The sequence below is a fragment of the Petromyzon marinus genome, chromosome 84, assembly GCF_048934315.1.
Source record: "Petromyzon marinus isolate PM22_M1 ecotype Great Lakes invasive population chromosome 84, UKy_Petmar_22M1.pri1.0, whole genome shotgun sequence".
NCBI classification, from domain to species: Eukaryota; Metazoa; Chordata; class Hyperoartia; order Petromyzontiformes; family Petromyzontidae; genus Petromyzon; species Petromyzon marinus.
This window is the reverse complement of record NC_133749.1, coordinates 498,285-526,128: the sequence shown is the minus strand read 5'-3', so window position 1 is coordinate 526,128 and position 27,844 is coordinate 498,285. Positions and strand designations below refer to the sequence as shown.

The following is a 27,844-nucleotide window of genomic DNA, read 5'->3' as shown; positions in this document are numbered from 1 at the left end:
TGTGTGATGTGTGTGTGTGGTGTGTGTGTGTAGTGTGTGTGTGTGGTGTGTGATGTGTGTGTGTGGTGTGTGTGTGTAGTGTGGTGTGGTGGTGTGTGTGTGTAGTGTGGTGTGTGTGGTGTGTGTGTGGTGTGTGTGGTGTGTGTGGTGTGTGTGGTGTGTGTGGTGTGTGTGGTGTGTGTGTGGTGTTGTGTGTGGTGTGTGGTGTGTGTGTGTGGTGTGTGTGGTGTGTGTGGTGTGTGTGGTGTGTGTGGTGTGTGTGTGTGTGGTGTGTGGTGTGTGTGTGGTGTGTGTGTGGTGTGTGTGTGGTGTGTGTGTGGTGTGTGTGTGATGTGTGTGTGTGTGTGTGTGTGTGATGTGTGTGTGTGATATGTGTGTGTGATGTATGTGTGTGGTGTGTGATGTGTGTGTGTGGTGTGTGTGTGTGGTGGTGTGTGTGTGGTGTGTGATGTGTGTGTGTAGTGTGTGTGTGTGGTGTGTGGATGTGTGTGTGTGGTGTGTGTGTAGTGTGGTGTGTGTGGTGTGTGTGTGGTGTGTGTGGTGTGTGTGGTGTGTGTGTGGTGTGTGTGTGTGGTGTGTGTGGTGTGTGTGGGTGTGTGTGGTGTGTGTGTGTATGGTGTGTGTGGTGTGTGTGGTGTGTGTGTGATGTGTGTGTGTGTGGTGTGTGTGGTGTGTGTGTGGTGTGTGTGTGATGTGATGTGTGTGTGGTGTGTGTGGTGTGTGTGTGGTGTGTGTGGTGTGTGTGGTGTGTGTGTGTGGTGTGTGTGTGTAGTGTGTGTGATATGTGTGTGTGTAGTGTGTGTGTATGTGTGTGTGATGTGTGTGATATGTGTGTGTGTGTGGTGTGATGTGTGTGTGCGTGTGTGTGATGTGTGTGTGCGTGTGTGTGATGTGTGTGTGCGTGTGTGTGATGTGTGTGTGCGTGTGTGTGATGTGTGTGCTGTACCGGGGGAATCTCCATATGGTACAGATATAATGGGAGGCTAATCGATGCCCGGGTGCGGTCAAGGGATGGCTCCCTATTGCTCAACCACGTTATGTATGCTGATGACTTGGTAATAGCTGCTCAGTCAGAGGAGGAGTTGGAGACGCTGCTGCTGAGACTGGAGCGTGTCACTAAGAGGTGGGGCCTTACCATCAGCCCCACCAAAACTAAGCACCTGCCTGGGTATTTTGTACCATCGGACACTCCACCCCCACAACTCCCAATCGGTGATGGGGCAGTTGTGGAGAGAGTGGAGAGTTTTCCCATACCTGGGCAGTGTGCTTATGACTGGCTCCAGTTTAACAGCAGAGGTCTCACTCCGAATCAGTCGAGCGGCAATATCTTTTCATCGGTTGCGTAACGCTGTGTGGAAGCTACCTGGTCTGTCGCTCCGCACTAAGCTTCAGGTCTTCTCGGCCACGGTCATTCCCTCCCTTCTCTATGCTTGCGAAACGTGGACCCCCCTAATGGAACATCTTCGCCGGTTAGAAACATTTAGGCTGGCCTGCCTACGATCCATCCTGGGTTTAACCAGACTGGATTGTGTGAGGAGCTCACAAATCCTTGAAAGATCTGGGCAGGGTCCCATCGGTGAGCTCCTCCGGCAGGCAAGGCTGCGATGGCTGGGTCATGTAGCCCGCATGCCCAGCCACCGCATGCCGAAACAGCTTTTGTTTGGCCGGATTGAGGGGGCTAAGCGGGCGCGGCACGGGCTAGAGAAGAGATGGAGTGATGTGGTACAGGAGGACGTGGAGCTGAGTGGACTTGCCGATGACTGGTACCAGCGGTGTCAAGATCGGCCTCTGTGGAGGAGGCTCGTGAAGGATGCTACTGGGCAGTTGGAGGCAGTCGCCCTCCAACAACAACGGAGGGCGGAGGAGCGACGCTCACAACAACGAGCGGAGCGCCGGGTGGCTAAAGCACAGCAGGTTGGCACAGTAGGGGGCACAGGTGGTGCATCAGCCAGTCATCTCAGTCAGTCGACCCGTGGCACCTGGGTCTGCCCCGTGACCTCCTGCCAGCGGGCGTTCGACACCTCACGTGGCCTCAGGGTGCACATAGCCTGGCACAAGCGTCGTGGTGACGTCACCGCCACTTAGTGGCGAATGGCGGTTGTTGTTGTTGTGTGTGTGTGATGTGTATGTGTGCGTGTGTGGTGTGCGTGATGTGTGTGTGTGATGTGTGTGTGTGATGTGTGTGTGTGATGTGTGTGTGTGATGTGTGTGTGATGTGTGTGTGATGTGTGTGTGTGGTGTGTGTGATGTGTGTGTGTGGTGTGTGTGATGTGTGTGTGTGGTGTGTGTGATGTGTGTGTGTGGTATGTGTGATGTGTGTGTGATGTGTGTGTGATGTGTGTGTGTGGTGTGTGATGAGTGTGATGAGTGTGTATGTGTGTGATGTGTGTGCATGTGATGTGTGTATGTGTGGTGTGTGTGATGTGTGTGCGTGTTTACCTTGATGGACAGGGCGTAGAGATGGTTCAGCATCACGTGGTTTGGCTCGGGCAGCAGGGCAGGGTCACACTGTCAGTCACAATCAGTCACACACACACACAGTGTCACACACACACACACACAGTGTCACACACACACACAGTGTCACACACACAGTGTCACACACACACAGTGTCACACACACACACACAGTGTCACACACACACACACAGTGTCACACACACACACACAGTGTCACACACACACACACAGTGTCACACACACACACCACACAGTGTCACACACACACACAGTGTCACACACACACACACACAGTGTCACACACACACACACACAGTGTCACACACACACACACACAGTGTCACACACACACACACAGTGTCACACACACACACACACAGTGTCACACACACACACACACAGTGTCACACACACACACAGTGTCACACACACACAGTGTCACACACACACACAGTGTCACACACACACACAGTGTCACACACACACACAGTGTCACACACACACACAGTGTCACACACACACACAGTGTCACACACACACACACAGTGTCACACACACACACAGTGTCACACACACACACAGTGACACACACAGTGACACACACAGTGACACACACAGTGTCACACACACACACAGTCGCAGTCACACAGTCGCAGTCGCAGTCACACACAGACACACACACACACAGTCAGACACACACACACTGACAGTCACACACACACACAGCCACACACACACACTGACAGCCACACACACACACAGTGACACACACAGACAGCCACACGCACACTGACACACACACACACACACAGTGACACACACAGACAGCCACACGCACACTGACACACACACACACACACAGTGACACACACAGACAGCCACACGCACACTGACACACACACAGACAGACACACACACAGACAGCCACACACAGACAGGTACCACGGACAGCCCCTCCCAAAGTCTTGGGGCAAGAGCCGTCAGCGAGTAGCAGCAGTGGCCGGCGACACAGACAGCAGGTGAGCGACACAGCCAGCGACACAGACAGCGACACAGCCAGCCAGTGACACAGCCAGCGACACAGCCAGCAAGCGACACAGCCAGAGACACAGACAGCAGGCGACACAGACAGCAGGCGACACAGCCAGCGACACAGCCAGCGACACAGCCAGCAGGAGACACAGCCAGAGACACAGCTAGCGGGAGACACAGCTAGCGGGAGACACAGCTAGAGACACAGCTAGCGGGAGACACAGCCAGCGGGAGACACAGCGAGCGGGAGACACAGCTAGCGGGAGACACAGCTAGCCAGAGACACAGCTAGCGGGAGACACAGCTAGCGGGAGACACAGCCAGCGGGAGACACAGCCAGCGGGAGACACAGCTAGCGGGAGACACAGCTAGAGACACAGCTAGCGGGAGACACAGCTAGAGACACAGCCAGCGGGAGACACAGCTAGCGGGAGACACAGCTAGCGGGAGACACAGCTAGCGGGAGACACAGCCAGCGAGAGACACAGCTAGCGGGAGACACAGCCAGCGAGAGACACAGCTAGCGGGAGACACAGCCAGCGGGAGACACAGCTAGCGGGAGACACAGCCAGCGAGAGACACAGCTAGCGGGAGACACAGCCAGCGGGAGACACAGCTAGCGGGAGACACAGCCAGCGGGAGACACAGCTAGCGGGAGACACAGCCAGCGGGAGACACAGCTAGCCAGAGACACAGCTAGCGGGAGACACAGCCAGCGAGAGACACAGCCAGCGGGAGACACAGCCAGCGACACAGCCAGCGGGAGACACAGCCAGCGGGAGACACAGCCAGAGACACAGCTAGCGGGAGACACAGCCAGAGACACAGCCAGCGAGAGACACAGCTAGCGGGAGACACAGCCAGCGAGAGACACAGCCAGCGGGAGACACAGCCAGCGGGAGACACAGCCAGTGACACAGCTAGCGGGAGACACAGCCAGCGACACAGCCAGCGACACAGCCAGCGACACAGCCAGCGACACAGCCAGCGAGTGACACAGCTAGCCAGCGACACAGCCAGCGACACAGCCAGCGACACAGCTAGCGACACAGCCAGCGACACAGCTAGCGACACAGCCAGCCAGCGACACAGCGAGCGACACAGCGAGAGACACAGCTAGTGGGAGACACAGCCAGCGACACAGCTAGCGACACAGCCAGCCAGCGACACAGCCTACCGAGATGTTGGTGTCCTTGTTGAGGATGACTTGCAGGAGGTGCGGCGGCAGCATCGGTGGCACGCGGAAACGCTCCTCAGCACGGTACACAAACGCCTCCTGGGAGTACAGCCCTGGCGGGGAGCTGGACGCATCTACAGGGTAGTGGGGGGTAGTGGGGGGGTAGTGGGGGGGTGGTGGGCGGGTGGGGTAGTGGAGGGGTAGTGTGTCACTCACTCACTGTAACTCACTCACTGTAACTCACTCACTGTATCACTCACTCACTGTATCACTCACTCACTGTATCACTCACTCACTGTAACTCACTCACTGTAACTCACTCACTGTAACTCACTCACTGTAACTCACTCACTGTAACTCACTCACTGTAACTCACTCACTGTAACTCACTCACTGTAACTCACTCACTGTAACTCACTCACTGTAACTCACTCACTGTAACTCACTCACTGTAACTCACTCACTGTAACTCACTCACTGTAACTCACTGTAACTCACTCACTGTAACTCACTCACTGTAACTCACTCACTGTAACTCACTCACTGTAACTCACTCACTGTAACTCACTCACTGTAACTCACTCACTGTAACTCACTCACTGTAACTCACTCACTGTAACTCACTCACTGTAACTCACTCACTGTAACTCACTCACTGTAACTCACTCACTGTAACTCACTCACTGTAACTCACTCACGCTCCTCAGCACGGTACACAAACGCCTCCTGGGAGTACAGCCCTGGCGGGGAGCTGGACGCATCTACAGGGTAGTGGGGGGTAGTGGGGGGGTAGTGGGGGGGTGGTGGGCGGGTGGGGTAGTGGAGGGGTAGTGTGTCACTCACTCACTGTAACTCACTCACTGTAACTCACTCACTGTATCACTCACTCACTGTATCACTCACTCACTGTATCACTCACTCACTGTAACTCACTCACTGTAACTCACTCACTGTAACTCACTCACTGTAACTCACTCACTGTAACTCACTCACTGTAACTCACTCACTGTAACTCACTCACTGTAACTCACTCACTGTAACTCACTCACTGTAACTCACTCACTGTAACTCACTCACTGTAACTCACTCACTGTAACTCACTCACTGTAACTCACTGTAACTCACTCACTGTAACTCACTCACTGTAACTCACTCACTGTAACTCACTCACTGTAACTCACTCACTGTAACTCACTCACTGTAACTCACTCACTGTAACTCACTCACTGTAACTCACTCACTGTAACTCACTCACTGTAACTCACTCACTGTAACTCACTCACGCTCCTCAGCACGGTACACAAACGCCTCCTGGGAGTACAGCCCTGGCGGGGAGCTGGACGCATCTATGGTGGGTGGTGGGGGGTAGTGGGGGGTGGTGGGGGGGGTGGGTAGTGGGGGGGTAGTGTGTCACTCACTCAGTCACTCGCTGTGTCACTCACTCACTGTGTCACTCACTCGCTGTGTCACTCACTCACTAAACTCACACTGTGTCACTCACTGTGTCACTCACTGTGTCACTCACCCACTAAACTCACACTCGCTGTGTCACTCACTCGCTGTGTCACTCACTCGCTGTGTCACTCACTGTGTCACTGTGTCACTCACTGTGTCACTGTGTCACTCACTGTGTCACTGTGTCACTCACTGTGTCACTGTGTCACTCACTGTGTCACTCACTGTGTCACTCACTGTGTCACTCACTGTGTCACTCACTCACTGTGTCACTCACTCACTGTGTCACTCACTCACTGTGTCACTCACTCACTGTGTCACTCACTCACTGTGTCACTCACTCACTGTGTCACTCACTCACTGTGTCACTCACTCACTGTGTCACTCACTCACTCAGTCACTCACTCACTCAGTCACTCACTCACTCAGTCACTCACTCACTGTGTCACTCACTCACTGTGTCACTCACTGTGTCACTCACTGTGTCACTCACTCACTGTGTCACTCACTGTGTCACTCACTGTGTCACTCACTCACTAAACTCACACTCACTGTGTCACTCACTGTGTCACTCACCCACTAAACTCACACTCGCTGTCACTCGCCCACTAAACTCACACTCACTCCTCCCGTGCCCCGCCCCCTCCCCCCAATGCCCCGCCCCCTCCACCCCGTGCCCCGCCCCCTCCCCCCCGTGCCCCGCCCCTCCCCCCGTGCCCCGCCCCCTCCCCCCGTGCCCCGCCCACTCCCCCCCGTGCCCCGCCCACTCCCCCCCGTGCCCCGCCCCCTCCCCCCATGCCCCGCCCCCCCTCCCCGTGGTACCGGTTGAGTCTGAGACGGACTCCATGGAGTCGAGCTGCAGGGCGTCCATCACCTCAAAGTCAGAGGGCTTCACGTGGATGAGGTTGTTCACTGTGCCCAGGTTACTCGTCACTACAGGCTACACACAACAGGTGGTGGGTGGGTGGGTGAGTGGGTGGGTGGGTGAGTGGGTGAGTGGGTGGGTGGGTGAGTGGGTGAGTGAGTGGGTGAGTGAGTGGATGAGGTTGTTCACTGTGCCCAGGTTACTCGTCACCACGGGCTACACACACAGTGGGTGGTGGGTGAGTGAGTGGATGAGGTTGTTCACTGTGCCCAGGTTACTCGTCACTACAGGCTACACACACAGTGGGTGGGTGGGTGAGTGGGTGAGTGAGTGGGTGAGTGGGTGGGTGGGTGAGAGGGTGAGTGGGTGGGTGAGTGAGTGGGTGGGTGGGTGAGTGGGTGAGTGGGTGGGTGGGTGAGTGGGTGAGTGAGTGGATGAGGTTGTTCACTGTGCCCAGGTTACTCGTCACTACAGGCTACACACACAGTGGGTGGGTGGGTGAGTGGGTGGGTGGGTGGATGAGGTTGTTCACTGTGCCCAGGTTACTCGTCACCACGGGCTACACACACAGTGGGTGGGTGGGTGAGTGAGTGGATGAGGTTGTTCACTGTGCCCAGGTTACTCGTCACCACGGGCTACACAGAGACATAGTGAGTGGGTGGGTGGGTGAGTGGGTGGGTGAGTGGGTGGGTGGGTGGGTGAGTGGGTGGGTGAGTGGGTGGGTGAGTGGGTGAGTGGGTGAGTGGGTGGGTGGGTGAGTGGGTGAGTGGGTGAGTGGGTGGGTGAGCGGGTGAGTGGGTGGGTGAGTGGGTGAGTGAGTGGATGAGGTTGTTCACTGTGCCCAGGTTACTCGTCACCACGGGCTACACACACAGTGGGTGGGTGGGTGAGTGGGTGGGTGGGTGAGTGGGTGGGTGGGTGAGTGGGTGGGTGAGTGGGTGAGTGAGTGGATGAGGTTGTTCACTGTGCCCAGGTTACTCGTCACTACAGGCTACACACACAGTGGGTGGGTGAGTGAGTGGGTGGGTGAGTGGGTGGGTGAGTGAGTGGGTGAGTGGGTGGGTGAGTGAGTGGATGAGGTTGTTCACTGTGCCCAGGTTACTCGTCACCACGGGCTACACACACAGTGGGTGGGTGAGTGAGTGGGTGAGTGAGTGGGTGAGTGGGTGGATGAGGTTGTTCACTGTGCCCAGGTTACTCGTCACTACAGGCTACACACACAGTGGGTGGTGGGTGGGTGAGTGAGTGGGTGAGTGGGTGGATGAGGTTGTTCACTGTGCCCAGGTTACTCGTCACTACAGGCTACACACACAGTGGGTGGTGGGTGGGTGAGTGAGTGAGTGGGTGAGTGAGTGGATGAGGTTGTTCACTGTGCCCAGGTTACTCGTCACTACAGGCTACACACACAGTGGGTGGTGGGTGGGTGAGTGAGTGAGTGGGTGAGTGAGTGGATGAGGTTGTTCACTGTGCCCAGGTTACTCGTCACCACGGGCTACACAGAGACACAGTGGGTGAGTGGGTGAGTGAGTGGATGAGGTTGTTCACTGTGCCCAGGTTACTCGTCACTACAGGCTACAGACAGTGGGTGGGTGAGTGGGTGGGTGGGTGGGTGAGTGAGTGGATGAGGTTGTTCACTGTGCCCAGGTTACTCGTCACTACAGGCTACACACACAGTGGGTGGGTGGGTGGTGGGTGGGTGAGTGGGTGGGTGAGTAAGTGGGTGGGTGGGTGAGTGAGTGGGTGAGTGAGTGGATGAGGTTGTTCACTGTGCCCAGGTTACTCGTCACTACAGGCTACACACAGACAGGTAGGTGGGTGAGTGGGTGAGTGAGTGGGTGGGTGGGTGAGTGAGTGGGTGAGTGAGTGAGTGGATGAGGTTGTTCACTGTGCCCAGGTTACTCGTCACCACGGGCTACACACACAGTGGGTGGGTGGGTGGATGAGTGGGTGGGTGAGTGGGTGGATGAGGTTGTTCACTGTGCCCAGGTTACTCGTCACCACGGGCTACACACACAGTGGGTGGGTGGGTGAGTGGGTGAGTGGGTGAGTGGATGAGGTTGTTCACTGTGCCCAGGTTACTCGTCACTACAGGCTACACACAACAGGTGGTGGGTGGGTGGGTGAGTGGGTGGGTGGGTGGGTGAGTGGGTGGGTGGGTGAGTGGGTGGGTGGGTGAGTGGGTGAGTGGGTGGATGAGGTTGTTCACTGTGCCCAGGTTACTCGTCACCACGGGCTACACACACAGTGGGTGGGTGAGTGAGTGGGTGAGTGAGTGGATGAGGTTGTTCACTGTGCCCAGGTTACTCGTCACCACGGGCTACACACACAGTGGGTGGGTGGGTGAGTGGGTGAGTGGGTGGGTGGGTGAGTGGGTGAGTGGGTGGGTGGGTGGATGGGTGGGTGAGTGGGTGGGTGAGTGAGTGGGTGAGTGAGTGGATGAGGTTGTTCACTGTGCCCAGGTTACTCGTCACTACGGGCTACACACACAGTGGGTGGGTGGGTGAGTGGGTGAGTGGGTGGGTGGGTGAGTGGGTGGGTGAGTGGGTGGGTGAGTGGGTGAGTGGGTGGGTGGGTGAGTGTGTGGGTGGGTGAGTGGGTGGGTGAGTGGGTGAGTGGGTGGGTGGGTGAGTGGGTGGGTGGGTGCGTGGGTGGGTGGGTGGATGAGGTTGTTCACTGTGCCCAGGTTACTCGTCACTACGGGCTACACACACAGTGGGTGGGTGGGTGAGTGGGTGGGTGGGTGAGGTTGTTCACTGTGCCCAGGTTACTCGTCACCACGGGCTACACACACAGTGGGTGGTGGGTGGGTGAGTGGGTGGGTGGGTGGGTGAGTGGATGAGGTTGTTCACTGTGCCCAGGTTACTCGTCACCACGGGCTACACACACAGTGGGTGGGTGAGTGGGTGAGTGGATGAGGTTGTTCACTGTGCCCAGGTTACTCGTCACCACGGGCTACACACACAGTGGGTGGGTGGGTGAGTGAGTGGGTGGGTGGGTGAGTGGATGAGGTTGTTCACTGTGCCCAGGTTACTCGTCACCACGGGCTACACACAGACACAGCAGGTGGGTGGGTGGGTGAGTGAGTGGGTGAGTGGGTGGGTGAGTGGGTGAGTGGGTGAGTGAGTGGGTGAGTGGGTGAGTGGGTGAGTGAGTGGGTGGGTGAGTGGGTGGGTGAGTGGATGAGGTTGTTCACTGTGCCCAGGTTACTCGTCACTACGGGCTACACACAGACAGGTGGGTGAGTGGGTGGGTGAGTGGGTGGGTGAGTGGGTGGGTGGGTGGGTGAGTGGATGAGGTTGTTCACTGTGCCCAGGTTACTCGTCACTACGGGCTACACACAGACACAGTGGGTGGGTGGGTGAGTGGGTGGGTGGGTGGGTGAGTGGATGAGGTTGTTCACTGTGCCCAGGTTACTCGTCACCACGGGCTACACACACAGTGGGTGGGTGGGTGGGTGAGTGGGTGAGTGGGTGGGTGAGCGGGTGAGTGGGTGGGTGAGTGGGTGAGTGAGTGGATGAGGTTGTTCACTGTGCCCAGGTTACTCGTCACCACAGGCTACACACACAGTGGGTGGGTGGGTGAGTGGGTGAGTGAGTGGATGAGGTTGTTCACTGTGCCCAGGTTACTCGTCACCACGGGCTACACACACAGTGGGTGGGTGGGTGAGTGGGTGGGTGAGTGGGTGGGTGAGTAAGTGGGTGGGTGGGTGGGTGAGTGGGTGCGTGGGTGGGTGAGTGGGTGAGTGAGTGAGTGGGTGAGTGGCTGAGTGAGTGGGTGGGTGAGTGGGTGGATGAGGTTGTTCACTGTGCCCAGGTTACTCGTCACCACAGGCTACACACAGACAGCAGGTGGTGGGTGGGTGAGTGGGTGGGTGGGTGAGTGGGTGAGTGAGTGGATGAGGTTGTTCACTGTGCCCAGGTTACTCGTCACCACAGGCTACACACACAGTGGGTGGGTGGGTGAGTGGGTGGGTGGGTGGGTGAGTGGCTGAGTGAGTGGGTGGGTGAGTGGGTGGATGAGGTTGTTCACTGTGCCCAGGTTACTCGTCACCACGGGCTACACACACAGTGGGTGGGTGGGTGAGTGAGTGGATGAGGTTGTTCACTGTGCCCAGGTTACTCGTCACTACAGGCTACACAGAGACACAGTGGGTGGGTGGGTGAGTGGGTGGGTGGGTGAGTGGGTGGGTGGGTGAGTGAGTGGATGAGGTTGTTCACTGTGCCCAGGTTACTCGTCACTACAGGCTACAGACACAGTGGGTGGGTGGGTGAGTGGGTGGGTGAGTGGGTGAGTGGGTGGGTGAGTGGGTGAGTGGGTGGGTGGGTGAGTGAGTGGATGAGGTTGTTCACTGTGCCCAGGTTACTCGTCACTACAGGCTACACACACAGTGGGTGGGTGGGTGAGTGGGTGAGTGGGTGGGTGGGTGAGTGGATGAGGTTGTTCACTGTGCCCAGGTTACTCGTCACCACGGGCTACACACACAGTGGGTGGGTGGGTGAGTGGGTGGGTGGGTGAGTGGGTGGGTGAGTGGGTGGGTGAGTGGATGAGGTTGTTCACTGTGCCCAGGTTACTCGTCACCACGGGCTACACACACAGTGGGTGGGTGGGTGAGTGGGTGGGTGGGTGAGGTTGTTCACTGTGCCCAGGTTACTCGTCACTACAGGCTACACACAACAGGTAGGTGGTGGGTGGGTGAGTGAGTGGGTGGGTGAGTGGGTGAGTGGGTGGGTGAGTGGATGAGGTTGTTCACTGTGCCCAGGTTACTCGTCACTACAGGCTACACACAACAGGTAGGTGGTGGGTGGGTGAGTGAGTGGGTGGGTGAGTGGGTGAGTGGGTGGGTGAGTGAGTGGGTGGGTGAGTGAGTGGGTGAGTGTGTGAGTGAGTGGATGGGTGAGTGGGTGGGTGGGTGGGTGAGTGGGTGAGTGGGTGAGTGGGTGGGTGGGTGAGTGGGTGGGTGGGTGGGTGAGTGGGTGGGTGAGTGGGTGGGTGAGTGAATGGGTGGGTGAGTGGGTGAGTGAATGGGTGGGTGAGTGGGTGAGTGGGTGGGTGGGTGAGTGAGTGGATGAGGTTGTTCACTGTGCCCAGGTTACTCGTCACTACGGGCTACACACAGACATAGTGGGTGGGTGGGTGAGTGGGTGGGTGGGTGGGTGAGTGGGTGAGTGGGTGGGTGAGTGAGTGGGTGGGTGGGTGAGTGGATGAGGTTGTTCACTGTGCCCAGGTTACTCGTCACTACAGGCTACACACACAGTGGGTGGGTGAGTGGGTGAGTGGGTGAGTGAGTGGGTGGGTGGGTGAGTGGGTGGGTGAGTGGGTGAGTGAGTGGATGAGGTTGTTCACTGTGCCCAGGTTACTCGTCACTACAGGCTACACACAGACAGCAGGTGGGTGGGTGAGTGGGTGGGTGAGTGGGTGAGTGGGTGGGTGAGTGGGTGAGTGGGTGGGTGGGTGGGTGAGTGGGTGAGTGAGTGGGTGGATGAGTGAGTGGGTGAGTGGGTGAGTGGGTGGGTGGGTGAGTGAGTGGGTGGGTGAGTGAGTGGGTGAGTGAGTGGATGAGGTTGTTGACTGTGCCAGGGTTACTCGTCACCACAGGCTACACACAGACACAGCAGGTGGGTGGGTGGGTGGGTGGGTGAGTGAGTGGGTGGGTGGGTGGGTGAGTGGGTGGGTGAGTGGGTGAGTGTATGGGTGAGTGGATGGGTGAGTGGGTTAGTGTGTGGGTGAGTGGATGGGTGAGTGGTTGAATGAGTGAGTGTGTGGGTGAGTGGATGGGTGAGTGGGTGAGTGAGTGAGTGGGTGAGTGGATGGGTGAGTGTGTGGGTGAGTGAATGGGTGAGTGGATGGGTGAGTGGATGGGTGAGTGAGTGGGTGGTGGGTGGGTGGGTGGGTGGTGGGTGGGTGGGTGGGTGAGTGAGTGGATGAGGTTGTTGACTGTGCCCAGGTTACTCGTCACTACAGGCTACAGACACAGCGGGTGGGTGGGTGAGTGAGTGGGTGGGTGGGTGGGTGAGTGGGTGAGTAGGTGGGTGGGTGGGTGAGTAGGTGAGTAGGTGGGTGAGTGGGTGAGTGAGTGAGTGAGCGAGCGAGCGTATGAGCGGGGGAGCGGGTGAGTGAGTGGGTGAGTAGGTGAGTGAGTGGGTGAGTGGGCGGGTGAGCGTGCGAGCGAGTGAGTGAGCGGGTGAGCGGGCGAGCGTGTGAGCGAGCATGTGAGCGAGCGTGTGAGCAAGCGTGTGAGTGAGCGTGTGAGTGAGTTAGTGGGTGAGTGGGTGAGTGAGTGAGTGAGTGGGTGGGTGAGCGAGTGGGTGGGTGAGCGAGTGGGTGGGTGAGTGGGTGAGCGAGTGGGTGAGCGAGCGAGCGAGCGGGTGAGCGTGTAAGCGTGTGAGTGAGCGTGTGAGCGTGTGAGTGAGTTAGTGGGTGAGTAGGTGAGTGAGTGGGTGAGTGAGTGAGCGTGTGAGTGAGTGTGTAAGCGTGCGAGCGTTACTTCATTGGGGTCGTGGAGCCACTGGCCGTCCACGTAGAACTTGTACTGATGCTCGCCCTCCGGTAGCTCCAGAATCGCCACAAAGTCGTTGTGACTACACGCGGTGGGAAGACAGTCAGCCAGTCACTCAGTCAGTCAGTCAGTCAGCCAGTCAGCCAGTCAGTCAGTCAGTCACTCAGTCAGTCACTCAGCCACTCACTCAGTCAGTCAGTCTGTCAGCCACTCACTCAGTCAGTCAGCCAGCCAGTCAGTCACTCAGTCAGTCAGTCAGTCACTCAGCCAGTCAGTCAGTCAGTCAGTCACTCAGTCAGTCAGTCAGTCACTCAGCCAGTCAACCAGTCAACCAGTCAGTCAGTCAGTCAGCCAGTCAGCCAGTCAGCCAGCCAGGCAGTCACTCACTCAGTCAGTCAGCCAGTCAGTCAGTCAGTCACTCAGCCAGTCAGCCAACCAGTCAGTCAGTCAGTCAGTCACTCAGTCAGCCAGTCAGCCAGTCAGTCAGTCTGTCAGCCAGCCAGGCAGTCACTCACTCAGGCAGTCACTCACTCAGTCAGTCACTCAGCCAGCCAGTCACTCAGCCAGCCAGTCACTCAGTCAGCCAGCCAGCCATCCAGCCCGTCAGGTAGACGTCTCTATTAGTCAGAGTGCTAGTCAGAGTGCTAGTCAGAGTGCTAGTCAGAGTGTTAGTCAGAGTGCTAGTCAGAGTGTTAGTCAGTGCTAGTCAGAGTGCTAGTCAGAGTGCTAGTCAGAGTGCTAGTCAGAGTGCTAGTCAGAGTGCTAGTCAGAGTGCTAGTCAGAGTGCTAGTCAGAGTGCTAGTCAGAGTGCTAGTCAGAGTGCTAGTCAGAGTGCTAGTCAGAGTGCTAGTCAGAGTGCTAGTCAGAGTGTTAGTCAGAGTGTTAGTCAGAGTGTTAGTCAGAGTGTTAGTCAGAGTGCTAGTCAGAGTGCTAGTCAGAGTGCTAGTCAGAGTGCTAGTCAGAGTGCTAGTCAGAGTGTTAGTCAGAGGGCTAGTCAGAGGGCTAGTCAGAGGGCTAGTCAGAGTGCTAGTCAGAGTGCTAGTCAGAGTGCTAGTCAGAGCGTTAGTCAGAGCGTTAGTCAGAGTGCTAGTCAGAGTGTTAGTCAGAGGGCTAGTCAGAGTGCTAGTCAGAGTGCTAGTCAGAGTGCTAGTCAGAGTGTTAGTCAGAGCGTTAGTCAGAGCGCTAGTCAGAGTGCTAGTCAGAGTGTTAGTCAGAGTGCTAGTCAGAGTGTTAGTCAGAGTGCTAGTCAGAGTGCTAGTCAGAGTGCTAGTCAGAGTGTTAGTCAGAGCGTTAGTCAGAGTGCTAGTCAGAGTGTTAGTCAGAGTGCTAGTCAGAGTGCTAGTCAGAGTGTTAGTCAGAGTGCTAGTCAGAGTGCTAGTCAGAGTGTTAGTCAGAGCGTTAGCTAGCGTGCTAGTCAGAGTGTTAGTCAGAGTGCTAGTCAGAGTGTTAGTCAGTGCTAGTCAGAGTGTTAGTCAGTGCTAGTCAGAGTGTTAGTCAGAGTGCTAGTCAGAGTGCTAGTCAGAGTGTTAGTCAGAGTGTTAGTCAGAGTGTTAGTCAGAGTGTTAGTCAGAGTGTTAGTCAGAGTGCTAGTCAGAGTGCTAGTCAGAGTGTTAGTCAGAGTGTTAGTCAGAGTGCTAGTCAGAGTGCTAGTCAGAGTGCTAGTCAGAGTGCTAGTCAGAGTGCTAGTCAGAGTGCTAGTCAGAGTGCTAGTCAGAGTGCTAGTCAGAGTGCTAGTCAGAGTGCTAGTCAGAGTGCTAGTCAGAGTGCTAGTCAGAGTGTTAGTCAGAGTGTTAGTCAGAGTGCTAGTCAGAGTGCTAGTCAGAGTGCTAGTCAGAGTGCTAGTCAGAGTGCTAGTCAGAGTGTTAGTCAGAGTGTTAGTCAGAGTGTTAGTCAGAGTGCTAGTCAGAGTGTTAGTCAGAGTGCTAGTCAGAGTGTTAGTCAGAGTGCAAGTCAGCCTGCTAGTCAGAGTGTTAGCTAGAGTGCTAGTCAGCCTGCTAGTCAGCCTGCTAGTCAGCCTGCTAGTCAGAGTGCTAGTCAGCCTGCTAGTCAGAGTGCTAGTCAGCCTGCTAGTCAGCCTGCTAGTCAGCGTGTTAGTCAGAGTGCTAGTCAGAGTGCTAGTCAGAGTGCTAGTCAGCCTACTAGTCAGCGTGTTAGTCAGAGTGCTAGTCAGAGTGTTAACTAGAGTGCTAGTCAGCGTGTTAGCGTGCTAGTCAGCCTGCTAGTGAGCGTGCTAGTCAGCGTGCTAGTCAGCGTGCTAGTCAGCGTGCTAGTCAGCGTGCTAGTCAGCCTGCTAGTGAGCGTGCTAGTCAGCCTGCTAGTCAGCGTGTTAGTCAGCGTGCTAGTCAGCCTGCTAGTCAGCCTGCTAGTCAGCGTGCTAGTCAGCGTGCTAGTCAGCGTGCTAGTCAGCCTGCTAGTCAGCGTGTTAGTCAGAGTGCTAGTCAGAGTGTTAACTAGAGTGCTAGTCAGCGTGTTAGCGTGCTAGTCAGCCTGCTAGTCAGCCTGCTAGTCAGCCTGCTAGTCAGCGTGCTAGTCAGCCTACTAGTCAGCGTGTTAGTCAGAGTGCTAGTCAGAGTGTTAACTAGAGTGCTAGTCAGCGTGTTAGCGTGCTAGTCAGCCTGCTAGTCAGCGTGCTAGTCAGCCTGCTAGTCAGAGTGTTAGTCAGAGTGTTAACTAGAGTGCTAGTCAGAGTGCTAGTCAGTGCGCTAGTCAGAGTGCTAGTCAGCCTGCTAGTCAGCCTGCTAGTCAGAGTGCTAGTCAGCCTGCTAGTCAGCCTGCTAGTCAGCCTGCTAGTCAGCGTGCTAGTCAGCGTGCTAGTCAGCCTGCTAGTCAGCGTGTTAGTCAGAGTGCTAGTCAGAGTGTTAACTAGAGTGCTAGTCAGCGTGTTAGCGTGCTAGTCAGCCTGCTAGTCAGCCTGCTAGTCAGCCTACTAGTCAGTGTGCTAGCCTGCTAGTCAGCGTGCTAGTCAGCGTGTTAGTCAGCCTGCTAGTCAGCGTGCTAGTGAGCGTGTTAGCGTGCTAGTCAGCCTGCTAGTCAGCGTGCTAGTGAGCGTGCTAGTCAGCCTGGTCACCTCTTTGTGAGTGGGATTTTAGACGTCCAGCTGTCGAAGGAGCCCGCCAAGTAGACGTCTCTCCCTCCGCCGGGCCAGCGGAAGACGGTGGGTCGAGCAGGAGGAGGGAGCCCCCCAGACAGCTCCACGTCCTCCTGCCAAGCTGCAAACTCCTTGTCTACACACATCTACACAGACACACAGACACACAGACACACAGTTACACACACACAGAGACACACAGACACACACAGAGACACACAGACAGCTCCACGTCCTCCTGCCAAGCTGCAAACTCCTTGTCTACACACAGCTACACAGACACACAGACACACAGACACACAGAGACACACAGCTACACACAGACACACAGTTACACACGGAGACACACAGCTACACACAGAGACACACAGAGACACAGACACACACAGACACACAGACAGCTCTACGTCCTCCTGCCAAGCTGCAAACTCCTTGTCTACACACATCTACACAGACACACAGACACACAGAGACACACAGAGACACACAGAGACACACATAGACACAGCTACACAGACAGCTCTACGTCCTCCTGCCAAGCTGCAAACTCCTTGTCTACACACAGCTACACAGACACACACAGACACAGACACACAGACACACAGCTACACACAGCTACACACAGCTACACACAGACAGCTCTACGTCCTCCTGCCAAGCTGCAAACTCCTTGTCTACACACATCTACACAGACACACAGACACACAGAGACACACAGAGACACACAGAGACACACATAGACACAGCTACACAGACAGCTCTACGTCCTCCTGCCAAGCTGCAAACTCCTTGTCTACACACATCTACACAGACACACACAGACACAGACACACAGACACACAGAGACACACAGAGACACACAGAGACACACGGTTACACACAGTTACACACACAGACACACAGCTACACACAGACACAGCTACACACAGACACAGCTACACACAGAGACACACAGAGACACAGACACACACAGACACACAGACAGCTCTACGTCCTCCTGCCAAGCTGCAAACTCCTTGTCTACACACAGCTACACAGACACACAGACACACAGAGACACACAGAGACACACAGTTACACACAGTTACACACACAGCTACACACAGAGACACACAGACAGCTCTACGTCCTCCTGCCAAGCTGCAAACTCCTTGTCTACACACAGCTACACAGACACACAGACACAGACATAGACACACAGAGACACACAGTTACATATAGACAGCTCTACGTCCTCCTGCCAAGCTGCAAACTCCTTGTCTACACACATCTACACAGACACACAGACACACAGAGACACAGCTACACACAGAGACACAGCTACACACAGACACACAGCTACACACAGACACACAGACACACACAGACACACAGAGACACGCAGAGACACAGAGACACACAGTTACACACACAGACACAGCTACACACAGAGACACAGACACACACAGACACACAGACAGCTCTACGTCCTCCTGCCAAGCTGCAAACTCCTTGTCTACACACAGCTACACAGACACACAGACACACACATAGACACACAGAGACACACAGTTACACACACAGACACACAGTTACACACAGACACAGACAGCTCTACGTCCTCCTGCCAAGCTGCAAACTCCTTGTCTACACACAGCTACACAGACACACAGAGACACACAGTTACACACACACAGACACACAGCTACAGACAGACACAGCTACACACAGAGACACACAGAGACACAGACACATACATAGACACACAGACACACAGACAGCTCTACGTCCTCCTGCCAAGCTGCAAACTCCTTGTCTACACACAGCTACACAGAGACAGACACACAGACACACAGACACAGAGACACAGAGACACACAGACACACAGTTACACACACAGACACACAGCTACACACAGACACACAGCTACACACAGACAGCTCTACGTCCTCCTGCCAAGCTGCAAACTCCTTGTCTACACACATCTACACAGACACACAGACACAGACACACAGACACACAGCTACACACAGACACAGCTACACAGAGATACACAGAGACACACAGTTACACACACAGACACACAGCTACACACAGACAGCTCTACGTCCTCCTGCCAAGCTGCAAACTCCTTGTCTACACACAGACACACAGCTACACAGACACACAGCTACACAGACACAGAGACAGAGCTACACAGATACGCATAGACACAGCTACACACAGCTACACACAGCTACACAGAGACACACAGACACAGCTACACACAGAGACACACATAGACACAGCTACACAGACACACATAGACACAGCTACACAGACACAGAGACAGAGTCCCCCAGACAGCTCTACGTCCTCCTGCCAAGCTGCAAACTCCTTGTCTACACACAGCTACACATAGACACAGAGACAGAGCTACACAGAGACACCCAGCTACACAGAGACAGAGCTACACAGAGACACACAGCTACACATAGACACAGAGACAGAGACACACAGCTACACATAGACACAGAGACAGAGACACACAGCTACACATAGACACAGAGACAGAGACACACAGCTACACATAGACACAGAGACAGAGACACACAGCTACACATAGACACAGAGACAGAGACACACAGCTACACATAGACACAGAGACAGAGACACACAGCTACACATAGACACAGAGACAGAGACACACAGCTACACATAGACACAGAGACAGAGACACACAGCTACACATAGACACAGAGACAGAGACACACAGCTACACATAGACACAGAGACAGAGACACACAGCTACACATAGACACAGAGACAGAGACACACAGCTACACATAGACACAGAGACAGAGACACACAGCTACACATAGACACAGAGACAGAGACACACAGCTACACATAGACACAGAGACAGAGACACACAGCTACACATAGACACAGAGACAGAGACACACAGCTACACATAGCCACAGAGACAGAGACACACAGCTACACATAGACACAGAGACAGAGACACACAGCTACACATAGACACAGAGACAGAGACACACAGCTACACATAGACACAGAGACAGAGACACACAGCTACACATAGCCACAGAGACAGAGACACACAGCTACACATAGACACAGAGACAGAGACACACAGCTACACATAGCCACAGAGACAGAGACACACAGCTACACATAGCCACAGAGACAGAGACACACAGCTACACATAGACAGAGACACACAGCTACACATAGACACAGAGACACAGAGACACACAGCTACACATAGACAGAGACAGAGACACACAGCTACACATAGACAGAGACACACAGCTACACATAGACACAGAGACAGACACACAGCTACACAGAGACACACAGACACAGAGACAGAGACACACAGCTACACAGACACAGAGACAGAGACACACAGCTACACAGACACAGAGACAGAGACACACAGCTACACAGAGACACACAGACACAGAGACACACAGAGACACAGAGACACAGCTACACACAGACAGAGACACACAGACACACAGCTACACACAGCTACAGAGACAGTGGTGTATAGTCTATAGTGTGTAGTGTATAGTAGTGTGTCTAGTGTATAGTAGTGTATCTAGTGTACAGTAGTGTATCTAGTGTACAGTAGTGTATCTAGTGTACAGTAGTGTATCTAGTGTACAGTAGTGTATAGAGTGTACAGTTGTGTATAGAGTGTATATGTGTATAGTGTAGTATAGTGTAGTATAGTGTATAGTGTAGTAGTGTATAGTGTAGTATAGAGGAGTGTAGTGTATAGTGTAGTGTATAGTGTATAATGTGGTAGTGTATAGTGTAGTGTATAGTGTAGTAGTGTAGTGTAATGTAGTGTAGTAGTGTACAGTAGTGTAGTGTATAGTGTAGTATATAGTGTAGTGTATAGTAGTGTAGTGTAGTATATAGTGTAGTGTATAGTAGTGTAGTGTATAGTATAGTGTAGTAGTGTATAGTGTGTAGTAGTGTATAGTGTATAATGTAGTAGAGTATGTAGTAGAGTATAGTGTAGAGTATAGTGTATAGTAGTGTAGAGTATAGTGTAGTGTATAGTATATAGTAGTGTAGAGTATAGTGTATAATGTAGTAGAGTATGTAGTAGAGTCTAGTGTAGAGTCTAGTGTAGAGTATAGTAGTGTAGTGTATTGTGTATAAAGTAGTAGTGTAGTAGTGTATAGTGTAGTAGTGTATAGTGTATAATGTAGTAGTGTAGTGTAGTAGTGTATAGTGTATAGTGAAGTGTAGTGTGTAGTGTAGTGTGTAGTAGTGTTGTAGTGTATTGTGTGTAGTAGTGTATAATGTAGTAGTGTAGTGTATAGTAGTGTATAGTGTAGTAGAGTATAGTGTAGTAGAGTATAGTGTAGTGTAGAGTATAGTGTAGTGTATAGTAGTGTATAATTTAGTAGACTATAGTGTAGTGTAGAGTATAGTGTAGTGTGTATAGTGTATACTGTAGTAGAGTATATGGTAGTGTATAGTGTAGTGTAGTAGTGTCGTGTACAGTATAGTAGTGTAGTGCATAGTGTATAATGTAGTATATGGTAGAGTATAGTGTATGGTGTATAGTGTAGTAGTGTAGTGTATAGTGTATAGTAGTGTAGTGTATAATGTAGTAGAGAATAGTGTATAGTAGTGTAGTGTATAATGTAGTAGAGTATAGTGAAGAGTATAGTGAAGAGTAGTGTTTAGTGTAGTGTATAGTGTAGTGTAGTGTATAGTGTAGTGTATAGTGTAAAGTGTAGTGTAAAGTGTAGTGTATAGTGTAGTGTATAGTGTAGTGTATAGTGTAGTGTATAGTGTAGTAGTGTATAGTGTAGTAGTGTATAGTGTATAGTGTGGTGTATAGTGTGGTGTATAGTATAGTGTATAGTATAGTGTATAGTGTAGTATAGTGTATAGTATAGTGTATTGTATAGTGTAGTATAGTGTAGTATAGTGTAGTATAGTGTGTAGTGTATAGTGTAGTGTATAGTGTATAGTGTAGTGTAGAGTATAGTGTATAGTGTATAGTATAGTGTATAGTGTAGTGTATAGTGTAGTGTAAGGACCTTGCTCTCCCCCGTGTGGAAGATGTAGAGTATAGTGTAGTGTATAGTGTAGTAGTGTATAGTGTAGTAGTGTATAGTGTAGTAGTGTATAGTGTAGTAGTGTATAGTGTAGTAGTGTATAGTGTAGTAGTGTATAGTGTAGTAGTGTATAGTGTGTATAGTGTGTATAGTGTAGTGTATAGTGTAGTGTATAGTGTAGTGTATAGTGTAGTGTATAGTGTAGTGCATAGTGTAGTGCATAGTGTAGTATAGTGTAGTGTATAGTGTAGTGTATAGTGTAGTGTATAGTGTATAATGTAGTAGTGTATAGTGTAGTGTATAGTGTAGTAGTGTATAGTGTAGTGTATAGTGTAGTAGTGTATAGTGTATAAAGAACCTTGCTCTCCCCCGTGTGGAAGATGTAGTGTATAGTGTAGTGTATAGTGTAGTGTATAGTAGTGTAGTGTATAGTAGTGTAGTGTATAGTAGTGTAGTGTATAGTAGTGTAGTGTATAGTAGTGTAGTGTATAGTAGTGTAGTGTATAGTAGTGTAGTGTATAGTAGTGTAGTGTATAGTAGTGTAGTGTATAGTAGTGTAGTGTATAGTAGTGTAGTGTATAGTGTAGTAGTGTATAGTGTAGTGTATAGTGTAGTAGTGTATAGTGTAGTAGTGTATAGTGTAGTAGTGTATAGTGTAGTAGTGTATAGTGTAGTAGTGTATAGTCTAGTAGTGTATTATGTAGTGTATAGTGTAGTGTAGTATAGTGTAGTGTATAGTGTAGTGTAGTATAGTGTAGTGTATAAAGGACCTTGCTCTCCCCCGTGTGGAAGATGTAGTGTATAGTGTAGTAGTGTATAGTGTAGTAGTGTATAGTGTAGTAGTGTATAGTGTAGTAGTGTATAGTGTAGTAGTGTATAGTGTAGTAGTGTATAGTGTAGTAGTGTATAGTGGTGTAGTAGTGTATAGTGGTGTAGTAGTGTATAGTAGTGTATAGTGTAGTGTATAGTGTATAATGTAGTATAGTGTAGTGTATAGTTTAGTAGTGTATAGTGTAGTGTATAGTGTAGTGTATAGTGTAGTATATAGTGTAGTGTATAGTGTAGTGTATAAAGGACCTTGTTCTCCCCCGTGTGGAAGATGTAGTGTATAGTGTAGTGTATAGTGTATAGTGTAGTAGTGTATAGTGTAGTAGTGTATAGTGTAGTAGTGTATAGTGTAGTAGTGTATAGTGTAGTGTATAATGTAGTGTATAGTGTAATAGTGTATAGTGTAGTAGTGTATAGTATATAGTGTATAGTATAGTAGTGTATAGTGTAGTGTATAGTGTAGTGTATAGTGCAGTGTATAGTGTAGTGTATAGTGTAGTGTATAGTGTAGTGTATAAAGGACCTTGCTCTCCCCCGTGTGGAAGATGTAGTGTATAGTGTAGTGTATAGTAGTGTGTAGTGTATAGTGTAGTGTATAGTGTAGTGTATAGTGTAGTGTATAGTGTAGTGTATAGTGTAGTGTATAGTGTAGTGTGTAGTGTATAGTGTAGTGTATAGTTTAGTAGTGTATAGTGTAGTGTATAGTGTAGTGTATAGTGTAGTATATAGTGTAGTGTAGTGTATAAAGGACCTTGTTCTCCCCCGTGTGGAAGATGTAGTGTATAGTGTAGTGTATAGTGTAGTAGTGTATAGTGTAGTAGTGTATAGTGTAGTAGTGTATAGTGTAGTAGTGTATAGTGTAGTAGTGTATAGTGTAGTAGTGTATAGTGTAGTAGTGTATAGTGTAGTGTATAGTGTAATAGTGTATAGTGTAATAGTGTATAGTGTAGTAGTGTATAGTGTATAGTATATAGTGTAGTGTATAGTGTAGTAGTGTATAGTGTAGTAGTGTATAGTGTAGTGTATAGTGCAGTGTATAGTGTAGTGTATAGTGTAGTGTATAGTGTAGTGTATAGTGTAGTGTATAGTGTAGTGTATAAAGGACCTTGCTCTCCCCCGTGTGGAAGATGTAGTGTATAGGGTAGTGTATAGTAGTGTGTAGTGTATAGTGTAGTGTATAGTGTAGTGTATAGTGTAGTGTATAGTGTAGTGTATAGTGTAGTGTATAGTGTAGTGTATAGTGTATAGTGTAGTGTATAGTCTTGTGTGTAGTATAGTGTATAGTGTAGTGTATAGTGTAGTGTATAGTGTAGTAGTGTATAGTGTAGTGTATAGTGTAGTGTATAAAGGACCTTGCTCTCCCCCGTGTGGAAGATGTAGTGTATAGTGTAGTGTATAGTGTAGTGTATAGTGTAGTGTATAGTGTAGTGTATAGTGTAGTGTATAGTGTAGTGTATAGTGTAGTAGTGTACAGTGTACAGTGTAGTGTATTAAGAACCTTGCTCTCCCCCGTGTGGAAGATGTAGAGTATAGTGTAGTGTGTAGTGTAGTGTATAGTGTAGTGTATAAAGAACCTTGCTCTCCCCCGTGTGGAAGATGTAGTGTATAGTGTAGTGTGTAGTGTAGTGTATAGTATAGTGTATAGTATAGTGTATAGTATAGTGTAGTGTATAGTGTAGTGTATAGTGTATAGTGTAGTGTATAGTGTATAGTAGTAGTGTATAGTGTAGAGTATAAAGAACCTTGCTCTCCCCCGTGTGGAAGATGTAGTGTATAGTGTAGTGTATAGTGTAGTAGTGTATAGTGTAGTGTATAAAGAACCTTGCTCTCCCCCATGTGGAAGATGTAATGTATAGTGTAGTGTATAGTGTAGTGTATAGTGTAGTGTATAGTGTAGTGTATAGTGTAGTGTATAGTGTAGTGTATAGTGTAGTGTATAGTGTAGTAGTGTATAGTGTAGTGTATTAAGAACCTTGCTCTCCCCCGTGTGGAAGATGTAGTGTATAGTGTAGTGTATAGTGTAGTGTATAGTGTAGTGTATAGTGTAGTGTATAGTGTAGTGTAGTGTATAAAGAACCTTGCTCTCCCCCGTGTGGAAGATGTAGTGTATAGTGTAGTGTATAGTGTAGTGTATAGTGTATAGTAATAAAGAACCTTGCTCTCCCCCGTGTGGAAGATGTAGAGTATAGTGTAGTAGTGTATAGTGTAGTGTATAGTGTAGTGTATAGTGTATAGTATAGTAGTAGAGTATAGTGTAGTAGTGTATAGTGTAGTGTATAGTGTAGTGTATAGTGTAGTGTAAGGACCTTGCTCTCCCCCGTGTGGAAGATGTAGAGTATAGTGTAGTGTATAGTATAGTGTATAGTGTAGTAGTGTATAGTGTATAGTGTAGTGTATAGTGTAGTGTATAGTGTAGTGTATAGTGTAGTGTATAGTGTAGTGTATAGTGTAGTGTATAGTGTAGTGTATAGTGTATTAAGAACCTTGCTCTCCCCCGTGTGGAAGATGTAGTGCATAGTGTAGTGTATAGTGTATAGTGTAGTAGTGTATAGTGTAGTGTATAAAGGACCTTGCTCTCCCCCGTGTAGAAGATGTAGTGTATAGTGTAGTGTATAGTGTAGTGTATAGTGTAGTGTATAGTGTAGTGTATAGTGTAGTGTATAGTGTAGTGTAGTGTATAAAGAACCTTGCTCTCCCCCGTGTGGAAGATGTAGTGTATAGTGTAGTGTATAGTGTAGTAGTGTATAGTGTAGTGTGTAGTGTAGTGTATAGTGTAGTGTATAGTGTAGTGTATAGTGTAGTGTAGTAGTGTATAGTGTAGTGTAAGGACCTTGCTCTCCCCCGTGTGGAAGATGTAGTGTATAGTGTAGTGTATAGTGTAGTGGTGTATAGTGTAGTAGTGTATAGTGTAGTGTATAGTGTAGTAGTGTATAGTGTAGTGTATAGTGTAGTAGTGTATAGTGTAGTGTATTAAGAACCTTGCTCTCCCCCGTGTGGAAGATGTAGTGTATAGTGTAGTGTATAGTATAGTAGTAGAGTATAGTGTAGTAGTGTATAGTGTAGTGTATAGTGTAGTGTATAGTGTAGTGTAAGGACCTTGCTCTCCCCCGTGTGGAAGATGTAGAGTATAGTGTAGTGTATAGTATAGTGTATAGTGTAGTAGTGTATAGTGTAGTAGTGTATAGTGTAGTAGTGTATAGTGTAGTAGTGTATAGTGTAGTGTATAGTGTAGTGTATAGTGTAGTGTATAGTGTAGTGTATAGTGTAGTGTATAGTGTAGTGTATAGTGTATTAAGAACCTTGCTCTCCCCCGTGTGGAAGATGTAGTGTATAGTGTAGTGTATAGTGTATAGTGTAGTAGTGTATAGTGTAGTGTATAAAGGACCTTGCTCTCCCCCGTGTGGAAGATGTAGTGTATAGTGTAGTGTATAGTGTAGTGTATAGTGTAGTGTATAGTGTAGTGTATAGTGTAGTGTATAGTGTAGTGTAGTGTATAAAGAACCTTGCTCTCCCCCGTGTGGAAGATGTAGTGTATAGTGTAGTGTATAGTGTAGTAGTGTATAGTGTAGTGTGTAGTGTAGTGTATAGTGTAGTGTATAGTGTAGTGTATAGTGTAGTGTAGTAGTGTATAGTGTAGTGTAAGGACCTTGCTCTCCCCCGTGTGGAAGATGTAGTGTATAGTGTAGTGTATAGTGTAGTGGTGTATAGTGTAGTGTATAGTGTAGTAGTGTATAGTGTAGTGTATAGTGTAGTAGTGTATAGTGTAGTGTATTAAGAACCTTGCTCCCCCCCGTGTGGAAGATGTAGTGTATAGTGTAGTGTATAGTGTAGTAGTGTATAGTGTAGTGTATAGTGTAGTAGTGTATAGTGTAGTGTATAGTGTAGTGTATAGTGTAGTGTATAGTGTGGTGTATTAAGAACCTTGCTCTCCCCCGTGTGGAAGATGTAGTGTATAGTGTAGTGTATAGTGTAGTAGTGTATAGTGTAGTGTATAGTGTAGTAGTGTATAGTGTATTGTATAGTGTAGTGTATAGTGTAGTAGTGTATAGTGTAGTGTATAATGTAGTGTATAGTGTAGTGTATTAAGAACCTTGCTCTCCCCCGTGTGGAAGATGTAGTGTATAGTGTAGTGTATAGTGTAGTGGTGTATAGTGTAGTAGTGTATAGTGTAGTAGTGTATAGTGTAGTAGTGTATAGTGTAGTGTATAGTGTAGTAGTGTATAGTGTAGTGTATAGTGTAGTGTATAGTGTGGTGTATTAAGAACCTTGCTCTCCCCCGTGTGGAAGATGTAGTGTATAGTGTAGTGTATAGTGTAGTAGTGTATAGTGTAGTGTATAGTGTAGTAGTGTATAGTGTATTGTATAGTGTAGTGTATAGTGTAGTAGTGTATAGTGTAGTGTATAATGTAGTGTATAGTGTAGTGTATTAAGAACCTTGCTCTCCCCCGTGTGGAAGATGTAGTGTATAGTGTAGTGTATAGTGTAGTGGTGTATAGTGTAGTAGTGTATAGTGTAGTGTATAATGTAGTGTATAGTGTAGTGTATTAAGAACCTTGCTCTCCCCCGTGTGGAAGATGTAGTGTATAGTGTAGTAGTGTATAGTGTAGTGTATAGTGTAGTGTATAGTGTAGTGTATAGTGTAGTAGTGTATAGTGTAGTGTATAATGTAGTGTATAGTGTAGTGTAAGGACCTTGCTCTCCCCCGTGTGGAAGATGTAGTGTATAGTGTAGTAGTGTATAGTGTAGTGTATAGTGTAGTGTATAGTGTAGTGTATAGTGTAGTAGTGTATAGTGTAGTGTATAATGTAGTGTATAGTGTAGTGTAAGGACCTTGCTCTCCCCGTGTGGAAGATGTAGTGTATAGTGTAGTGTATAGTGTAGTGTATAATGTAGTGTATAGTGTAGTGTATTAAGAACCTTGCTCTCCCCCGTGTGGAAGATGTAGAGGTCGTCGGGGCTGTCCATGAGGATCTTGGTGGGGCGGTCGTGATCCTTGGGGGGGCAGCCCACCCCTCCCCCCGCCCCTCCCCCCGCCCCTCCCCCACCGCCCCCACCGCTGTCCCTGCGGGGGGGCTTCTGGCCCCCCCCACCCGCCCCCACGGAGCCCCCACCACCACCACCACCACCCCGCTCGCTCGTCGTGTTGCCCATGGCAACGCCGGGGAGGGGGGGGGCCCTGACGGTGTAGAGGCAAAGGGGGGGGGGGGGCACGGGGGTGGGGGAGTGGGGGAGTCAGTAGCAGCAACCTGCCCATCCACCCAGCTACTCACTCACTCACTGAGCTACTCACTCACCCACTCACTCACCCACCCACTCACTCACCCACCCACTCAGCTACTCAACCAGCTACTCACTCACCCACACAGCTACTCAC

General features: G+C 50.5%; 2 protein-coding genes across 2 annotated transcripts in view; both read right to left on the bottom strand.

Moving 5' to 3' along the window:
- LOC116938041 (5'-AMP-activated protein kinase subunit beta-1-like) overlaps window positions 1–27,844 on the bottom strand; it is a 48,550-nt gene that overhangs the window by 4,701 nt on the left and 16,005 nt on the right. The window contains exons 2-7 of the mRNA XM_076057683.1: window positions 27,388–27,646; window positions 16,553–16,719; window positions 13,474–13,567; window positions 6,947–7,064; window positions 4,670–4,803; window positions 2,440–2,508 (exon numbers count right to left, since the gene is read on the bottom strand). Coding sequence (XP_075913798.1) covers window positions 2,440–2,508; window positions 4,670–4,803; window positions 6,947–7,064; window positions 13,474–13,567; window positions 16,553–16,719; window positions 27,388–27,621 — 816 coding nt within the window. The 5' untranslated portion in view covers window positions 27,622–27,646. The remainder of the gene's footprint in view (window positions 1–2,439; window positions 2,509–4,669; window positions 4,804–6,946; window positions 7,065–13,473; window positions 13,568–16,552; window positions 16,720–27,387; window positions 27,647–27,844) is intronic.
- On the bottom strand, window positions 18,546–24,306 carry LOC142907845 (uncharacterized). Its single transcript, XM_076057678.1, has 2 exons — window positions 21,625–24,306; window positions 18,546–18,943 (listed from the first exon to the last, which is right to left on the bottom strand). The coding sequence occupies exon 1, from the start codon at window positions 24,304–24,306 to the stop codon at window positions 22,339–22,341; it is 1,968 nt and encodes a 655-aa protein (XP_075913793.1). The 3' UTR covers window positions 18,546–18,943; window positions 21,625–22,338.

Excerpts from the sequence above, each read along its gene's own strand:
- LOC142907845 (XM_076057678.1), bottom strand. The coding sequence starts at position 24,306 with ATGGGGGAGAGCAAGGTTCTTTATACACTACACTATACACTACTACAC.